This window comes from Pristiophorus japonicus, chromosome 6, assembly GCF_044704955.1.
Source record: "Pristiophorus japonicus isolate sPriJap1 chromosome 6, sPriJap1.hap1, whole genome shotgun sequence".
NCBI classification, from domain to species: Eukaryota; Metazoa; Chordata; class Chondrichthyes; family Pristiophoridae; genus Pristiophorus; species Pristiophorus japonicus.
Window position 1 is genome coordinate 40255817 of NC_091982.1, and position 8937 is coordinate 40264753.

General features: G+C 46.8%; 1 protein-coding gene across 1 annotated transcript; it reads right to left on the minus strand.

Annotated features, from left to right (window-relative positions):
• Positions 1 to 3235: 3235 nt before the first annotated feature.
• Positions 3236 to 3724, minus strand: LOC139266101 (RNA-binding protein 3-like). The gene has a single exon (XM_070883948.1). The coding sequence runs from the start codon at positions 3722 to 3724 to the stop codon at positions 3236 to 3238; it is 489 nt and encodes a 162-aa protein (XP_070740049.1).
• Positions 3725 to 8937: the final 5213 nt, after the last annotated feature.

The following is an 8937-nucleotide window of genomic DNA, read 5'->3' on the forward strand; positions in this document are numbered from 1 at the left end:
CAGGGCCTCGGTTTAATGTCTCATCGGGAAGACAGCACCTCCGACAGTGCAGCACTCCCTCAGTACTTCCGCTCCAACAGTGCACCACTCTCAGTACTGCCGCTCCAACAGTGCAGCACTTCCTCAATACTGTCCCTCCAACAGTGTAGCACTCCCTCAGCACTGCATTGGAGTATCAGCCTAGATTTATGTGTTCAAGTCCCTGGAGAGGGTGCAAAGGAGATTGACTAGAATGGTTCCATTGATGAGGGATCTCAGTTATGTGGAGAGACTGGAGAATCTGGAGCTGTTTTCCTTCGAGCAGAGAAGGTTATGGGGAGATTTAATCGAGGTGTTCAAAATTATAAAGGGTTTTAACGGACTAAATAAGGAGAAACTGGCAGGATGGTCAGTAAGCAGAAGATACAGGTTCAAGGTGATTGGCAAAAGAACCAGAGGGGGAGAGGAGGAGAATGTTTTTACGCAGCGAGTTGATTTGGAACGCGCTGTCTGTCAGGGTGGTGGGAGCAGATTCAATAGTAACTTTCAAAAGGGAATTGGATAAATACTTGAAAAGGAAAAATCTGCAGGATTGTGGGGGAAAGAGCGGGGCGGAGTGGGATTAATTGGATTGTTCTTGCACAGAGCCGGCATAGGCACGATGGGCCGAATGGCCTCCTTCTATGCTGTAAGACTGTGATTCTGTGATTCTGTGAAAGTGGTTAATGATGATAGTGAGTAAGACGGAGATCAAGGTCAAAGTGTGAAAGAGTGACGTCGGGGACAGCATAGAGGGCAAGACTGAGGGCAGATAACAGAAAGATGTTCAAACATTGTGCAGACAAGGGAAGGGGTCAGAATGGAGAATAAGATATATTTTCTGTTTTTGCATTTTTTTGGTTCCTGCTGGTCAGGATACTGACACGAGGATATTCTCACTTTAATAATAAGATTGTGATAATCAGTAATCAGTCATGTAGAAAATATCACCCATCATCTCACTCAGGGCAGAAATGATATAAACCACTAGATGTTCACTCACTCAACTTGCAGTGCTCACATTTTACATATCTTGGGAAAAGGTTAATTAGTATAAATTGGCAATGCTCGTCCCCCATAGAAAGTTGTCCTAAGTTTTTTGCCACCTGTTCGCATCAGGATTTGCACTGTGATAAACCATCTCCAATCCCATTACCCATAGAAAACAGGCTGGAAGTTGCTCAGAGTGATGTCAAATGTGTTATCTGCAGTCAAGGTGTTTTGAGGTACTGGGATAGAATAAGTTTACTTCGCAGAAGATGTAGCAAATCTTAATTTCAACACAGCGAGGATGCAAAAGGAAGGAATGTGATCCAAAACTCGGTTGTCCATGTCCTAACTCGCACCAAATCCCGCTCATCCATCACCCCTGTGCTCGTTGACCTACATTGGCTTCCGGCTAAACAACGCATTGATTTCAAAATTTTTATCCTTATTTTAAAATCCCTCAATGACCTCACCTCTCCCTATCTCTGTAATCTCCTCCAGCCCCACAACCCCCCCCAAGATGTCTGCGCTCCTCTAATTCTCCCCTCTTGAGCACCCCTGATTATAATTGTCAATGATTGGTGGCCATGCCTTCTCTTGCCTAGGCCCTGAGCTCTGGAATTAATTCCCTAAACCTCTCCGCCTCTCTACCTCGCTTTCCTCCTTCAAGACGCTCCTTAAAACCTATCTCGTTGACCAAGCTTTTGATCACCGTGCTAATTTCTACTTCTGCAGCTCGGTGTCAAATTTTTTATCTCATAATAATCCTGTGAAGCATTTGGGACGTTTCACTACGTTAAAGGCAAGTTGTTGTTGTTGTTGAGTGTAAAAATAGCATGTTTGGGGTTTAGGAACAACAAGAGAGAAACATTCATAAGATCAATGACTATAGCAGTATCAATAAAATAAATGGAGGGATAGAGGTGAAGGTAAAGATTGTAGCCAATAGTGAAAGAAAAGTCAGATATCAAATGACATGGTTTCTTGTACTCTGTGCTGGACTGTGAATGAGATACTAGAAGTGTCACCACAGACAAGAGAGCAATATTCATGTGGTGTACGTAGCACTCAAATTACTGACTCCACACAGTCTGGTGTTGTAGTAACTGCTGTGACCTTAGTCCTTTATTGTGCAACTCCAGAGTGCCCCTCAGGTGTGCTGGGCAGCCTTTTATACTCTGTCTTGCAGGTACCTTCAGGTCTCCCACCACAGCGCCCTCTGTGGTGCACCATTGTACTTATACATTTAATGTACATGGACAATACATAATATCTCACTCCCCCCCAGTTTCAAAAGCAAATTGCCGGTAACCTCAGCCTTGTTCGTCCTGGTTGATTTGTGAGTGTGAGTCCATGATCATCCACTTCCCTCTTCCCCCCCATGTGGAGATTATGCTTGCGATCCGGTGCAAGCATGTGGTGCTTGCAGTCCTAACATGGGTGATGAAGTACACGAGCATAACCTCCAACAGAAAGCAGGTCTACATAGACAGTACATTTGTATGGTACATATAATATGTGGTACAGATGTTATGTCAAAAGATTGCAGGTACACTGAACAGTTATTTAATCCCAGCTCCTCTGGGTGAGGTACGGTGGCGGTATACTGCCCCCTTTTTTCCCCCCGAGGTAATGGGCTGCGCTGAGACAGGGTATTGCAACTGGTGCGTTGCCTCTGTTCTCAGAAAGTAGTCGCCTTGGTTGTTCAACTGCAGCCGCTGAACCATTGCATGAATCACATAAATCGAAAATCGCATTAGTCCATTAGTCATGTAAGTCACGGATCCATTACCTTTTTACTTGTACCTCGTGGTATTAACTCTTTCCATAATTCATATCCATTATTTTAAACACAGTAACCATTCAGCATTAAAATATGAACTCTTATCATAAATCCATCATCCTACATTCACATTGCTCATTTAGAATTGCTCTTGCCTTACAAAAGTCTCTTTGTGGGGACCGCCAATGGTGTAAGGCCCTTTTAAGACTCCTGGGTGCATTTCCCTTTTAAGACGCCATCTTGTGTTTCCCACAAGGCATCCACTGGGTGCCGCTATTTTAGTTGCTCTGCTTGCCTTTCTCTGCAGAGCTCTGTTGCCACGAGGCTCGCCACCATCTTGAGCTCGCTGGCGAAGAAGGAACAGAAGGAACAAGGAAGAAAGAAAGGAGAAAAACGGGCAAGAACAATTTGATCTTGACTCTGGCAGAAGTGGTTCCCTGGACTCGATCAGTCATAGTCCCTGTGAGAGCAGTCTCCATAAATGCTGCCATATCCGCCGCTCTGGCTCGCGTTCTCCCGAGTCACACCAGCCACCGCCGTAGCCTCTGCCGCCGCTGTAGCCTCCGCTCCTGTCGCTGTCCCCGCAACTGCTGCCCCTCCTGCGGTCGCCGTAGCCACCTCTCCTGTGGCTGCCGTAGCCGCCACCACCGTAGCCGCGACCGCCGCCTGACTTTTCCTCTGCATGGGCCCCCGGATTTGTCGGCCATCGATGGACCTCCCGCTCATCGCCCGCAGCACGTCGCCGGCCCGCGGCCCAGCGATCGGCCCGCACCTACAAAACTGCTCTTCCAGGGTCTGCTCGTCTGTGTGGGGATTTCGACTGCCGATGAACTGCTTCTTTCTCCTCCAGCTCGGTCGGCGCTGCTCTTTGGGAACCCGGGAGACAGCGGTCTGCGGAGGAATGAAGTCTTCCCAGCTCCCACGGACCTTCCCCATCCACCTCCTGCCTAGTAGCGTCGGCCCATCGCCTCCAATGACCCACAAAGATAAACCGTGCGTCTCGCCCCCGTGGGATACCTGCACATCTGCTCTGCCAAGAACAGGTATCAGTTCCTTGGTGTAGGTACGCAGCTTTGCCGTGACCGGGACCAGCTTGGGCCGTGCACCTGAGTTGACGCACAGTTTATCAAAGGTTTCCTGACACATCAACGACGGACCCGATCCAGTGTCCACTTCCATACTCACTGGGACTCCGTTAATCTTGACTTCCATGATCAATGGGGCCGAATCATTGGTACACGTGTACAGTCTAAACGTCTCATCTTCTTCTGCCTGCTCCTCGCTGGGATCGTCTACAATCTCCTCAGCCACATGGTGAGTCAGGTTTCTTTTGCACATGCGCTGAAGGTGGCCTTCCGTGTGGCAGGCATTGCACGTATACTTCGCAAACCTGCACCGGTGAGCCCCATGGCTTCCTCTGCAGCACCAGCATGGTGCTACTCGATTAGCCCCCCTCGGCGGACTCTGAGTTCCAGGACCCCGAGGTCCATGCTCTCTGCCCTGGGCAGAGCCACGTTCTGCAGTTTTGTCCGTGGCGGGCGCTATCCTGTGTGGATCATCTGCTTGGTGCTGCAAATCGAGGTCATAAATGCCCGGCTGGTGGTGATGGCTTGCTTCAGGGTGACTGTAGATTCAGTGGATAGCAGCTTGTGAAGGAGACCTTCATGGCCAATCCCAAAAACAAAAACGTCTCGCAACGCCTCGTTAAGGTGTATGCCAAAGTCACACGGCGCCGCAAGTCTCCTGAGGTCCGCAGCATATTTGGTGACATCCTGGCCCTCAGGTCTGCAGTGATGGTAGAATTTGTGCCTGGCCGTGAGGATGCTCTCCTTCGGTTTCAGTTGGTCACGAATGAGTTCGATCAGTTCCTTATATGACTTGTCCCTGGCGCTTGCGGGTGCCAGCAAATCCCTGACGAGACAGTAAACCTCATCGCCACAACTGGAAAGCAATATCGCCTTACGCTTCTCTCTCAGTGCATCCGTGCCCCCCGTCAGGTCGTTTGCCGTAAAGTAGTACTCGAGCCTTTCCGAAAAGGCCTCCCAATCATTGCCCACCGTAAAATCCTTTAACGAGCCCAGAGTAGCCATGGTTGAGTGAAGCTCGTCTGTGTCCTCGTCGCCAATGTGGTGTACGTAGCACTCAAATCACTGACTCCACACAGTCTGGTGTTGTAGTAACTGCTGTGACCTTAGTCCTTTATTGTGCAACTTCAGAGTGCCTCTCAGGTGTGGTGGGCAGCCTTTTATACTCTGTCTTGCAAGTACTTTCAGGTCACCCACCACAGCGCCCTCTGTGGCGCACCATTGTACTTATACATTTAATGTGCTTGGACAATACATAACAATTCAAGTTCTGGATGGACTTGGGAGTGGAGTTGTTGAGGGGGAAAGAAGTGTTTGGAATGAAAGACCAATGCTAAGATTCGTAGAGGCATCTTTAGTAATGGAGTAAATTTGGGAGTTCCTTTTCAGCTCAGAGAAGATAACAGTAAGAAAGATTTGGGCCAGTGCCATCAAAGATGGAACCTGTTCTTTTTGGATGATATGAAAAACACGTGTTGAAAGAATTGATCATGATCTGCGCCCTCTGTTCAAGCTTTGTGCTGCTCTGCTGTCTGTTTTGAACGTAGAAATAGATGACAACCCGATTGAACTTTAATATATACACTGAACTGAATTTGCCCCTTCAGCAGATGAATCCTGTGCTGTTCCAAAACAATGACCCAAGAACTACCTCTCTGACAGACAAGATTCTCTTTGTGTGTTATTTTTGGATGCGATAATAAAATCCTACTCTGGTTCTCAAAGGCTTAGTAGCCAGCTGAGTGCACACAGATGGATCCTATGTTTTGAACTCACTCCTTGACAGGAAACTGAACTTCTGACCAGAGCTGGGAGGTGAGAGTGGTGTTTGTATTCCTCAGCTGCAGCTTCAGGCTGCATGTTTCATTCCCTAACTTCACCCGGATTGAATAAACAGTGTGCGGAAAGATGAAAAGAAAAGCCTCTCAATTTTAGCTTTACTTCTGCCAAGACTGATTGATGTGTGCAGTATGGTAATGACTTACAACAGCTCTTGACTTTGGTCGTTCAATAGTCTGGATGCTCCCAAGATCCTTATATAAGCAGGCCCTCTGATTTTAGGATTTAACCAATGAAACGCTATAATTAACCAAAAAGATGAATTCCAAAATTCCAATTAAATCTGAAAAAAAAGGTTGTTTTCTACTTAAAGTAAAAGAATCTGTTGCCATCTTATCACAAACAAGTAACATGATCTACGTCATATGGCAAGCACATCTCTCTTCTCTTTGGAACAAAATAGATTCTTACTAACTGATTCAATTCATCGCCCACTATCAGCAAAATCTTTCTTGACTTATTGTGATTTCTAAATCAATCCAAAGTTTCCTGGTCACAAGTATATTTTCTGGCCCCAAAGATCATGGGGGGAGAAATTGCTCTTGGACATTCAGGGGTCTAAGTTTGTTTACGTCTAGTTTGGGGTCGGTAAGCGAAGTGAGGCAGGACGTCCTGTGCCCGGCGAGGAAATCCCGCCCCGGCTACGAAATTCCGGTTACCGCCCCTCACAGGAAGTGGAGCCCAATGTCGCGCACTCCACTTCCTATTGGGGTGGGATTGGGGGCGCGACGCGGGCACATCGCGGAGCACTACATGGCCTCGCCATGTAGCTTTAATACATTTCAATGCCCCTCCCCTTCTATTGAAGGGGAGGGACCCTGCAAACTTTGCAGGCCCTTTGAAGGCCTCCACTGGGCCACCAAGGCTAAGGGTGCCGTGGTCGCAGCCCGGCATGGAGCCAGAGTGCCGGGCTGCAAGATGGCGGCCCGGACCCCGTGAAAGAAGCGGCCAACGGCCTGACTGGTTAGGAAGAGGGAAATAAAAGATGGTGGCGCATGGCGCAGCGCACCTCCCTTGAAGGTTCTCCCCGCGATGGGTGAACCTAGATCGGGAACCGCGAGGTGTTAGAATAAAAGTGTTTAGTAATGACCAAATTGATTCTGTATATATATAAATGTTAAAAAGTAAGATTATATGAAAAGACAGTTTTGAAAGAGACAAAATGGATGCTTATAGACTTCCAGCATGTTCTGTTTGTATATTGAAAAGCCATTAACCTAATCAAGGAATGACACCGGTCCCCCAGACAGACACATGTATGAGGAGAAGCCAATCAGAAACGGCCCTGGAATCAAGAGCCAATCCTGGGGCTTTCTGAGAAACAATGTACTTAAGGACTATAAAGACCAAGCATAGATTGCTGGGGCTCTCTTTATCTCTCCTGAGCACACGACAAAACACGAATACCGTCCTCTCAAGACCAGTCCAAACAGCAGGCCGTGTGCTCAGCCAGCCAGAGGAAAGTGAAGTATACCTTTTTATAATCTGTTGTAACTAAATAGATCCGTAGGTTAGCTGACGACTGCTGTTCTCTGATAAGACATGCATGTGTGTGTTTAATAAACTATTCCGAATTATTTTAAAAGAATCAGTCTTGCTGTCAATTTCATGCCAGAGATTTAGAAACCTTACAAAATTGGGGCTCGTCCGGGATCTGGCGAGATAGCTTTTGATTATTCTTTTGAACAATTGGAAATTTCAGGAGTTGTGATTCTAACCTGTGTTGCGAAGTATCATCATTATCATCATAGGCAATGCCTCGGAATTGAGGAAGACTTGCTTCCACTCATGAAGTGAGTTCTTTGGTGGCTGAACAGTCCAATACGAGAGCCATAGACTCTGTCACAGGTGGGACAGATAGTTGTTGAGGGAAGGGGTGGGTGGGACTGGTTTGCCGCACGCTCTTTCCGTTGCCTGCGCTTGATTTCTGCATGCTCTTTGAATTGAGACTCGAAGTGCTCAGCGCCCTCCCGGATGCACTTCCTCCACTTAGGGCGGTCTTTTGCCAGGGACTCCCAGGTATGTCGCACTTTATCAGGGAGGTATTGAAGGTGTCCTTTCTGCTGCCCACCTTTGGCTCATTTGCCGTGGTAGTTTGCTTGTTTGCGAAGTATAAACTATAAACGGTTAAACGGATCGGGAGAAGTTGCGTCTTAAGCAGCAGTCGTCTCGATAGTTGGAACTGTTTAAGTGGGGACCCAACAGCAGTTAAATTCAAAAGACACAGGATGAAGGGATCGGTCATGAACAGAAAGCCAACAAAAAAAAATGTTGAGATTGTTTATCAGAAGAAATTGGCCAAAAAGGTACCCATAAAGGACATAGAAAAGTTACAGGCACAGGCACCTTACTTCCGTAAAGGCCAACATGCGTCCTTTGGGAAGCGCGTGGCATTTATCCAGGAGAAAGTAGATCAAGGAGAGCTATGGCCAAAATGGGCAAACGGTCTCTTGGTATTCTGCGCATTTTATTGTGCCCGAAGGGATGAGGAATTAATGAGGCAGGGGGCCAAAGTGATACAAGATTTAAAAGGACTACAAGTAAAAGAGTTTCAAAGTGTGAAAGAACAAAGGGCAAAAGAGATACAGGGTTTAAAAGAATTGCAAATAAAAGAGATTCAACTAAAAGAAAAAGAGATTCAAGATATAAAATAACAAAAGAAACATAAGAACATAAGAAATAGGAACAGGAGTAGGCCATACGGCCCCTCGAGCCTGTTCTGCTATTCAATAAGATCATGGCTGATCTGATCATGGACTATTTCTGTCTATTTCTGTCTTAAATTTATTCAATGTCCCAGCTTCCACAGCTCTCTGAGGCAGCGAATTCCAAAGATTTACAACCCTCTGAGAGAAGAAATTTCTCCTCATCTCTGTTTTAAATGGGCGGCCCCTTATTCTAAGAACATGCTCTCTAGTTCTAGTCTCTCCCATCAATGGAAACATCCTCTCTGCATCCACCTTGTCAAGCCCCCTCATAATCTTACACGTTTCGATAAGATCACCTCTCATTCTTCTGAATTCCAATGAGTAGAGGCCCAACCTACTCAACCTTTCCTCATTGGTCAACTCCCTCATCCCCGGAATCAATCTAGTGAACCTTCTCTGAACTGCCTCCAAGGCAAGTATATCCTTTCGAAAATATGGAAACCAAAACTGCATGCAGTATTCCAGGTGTGGTCTCACCAATACCTTGTATAGCTGTAGCAAGACTTCCCTGCTTTTA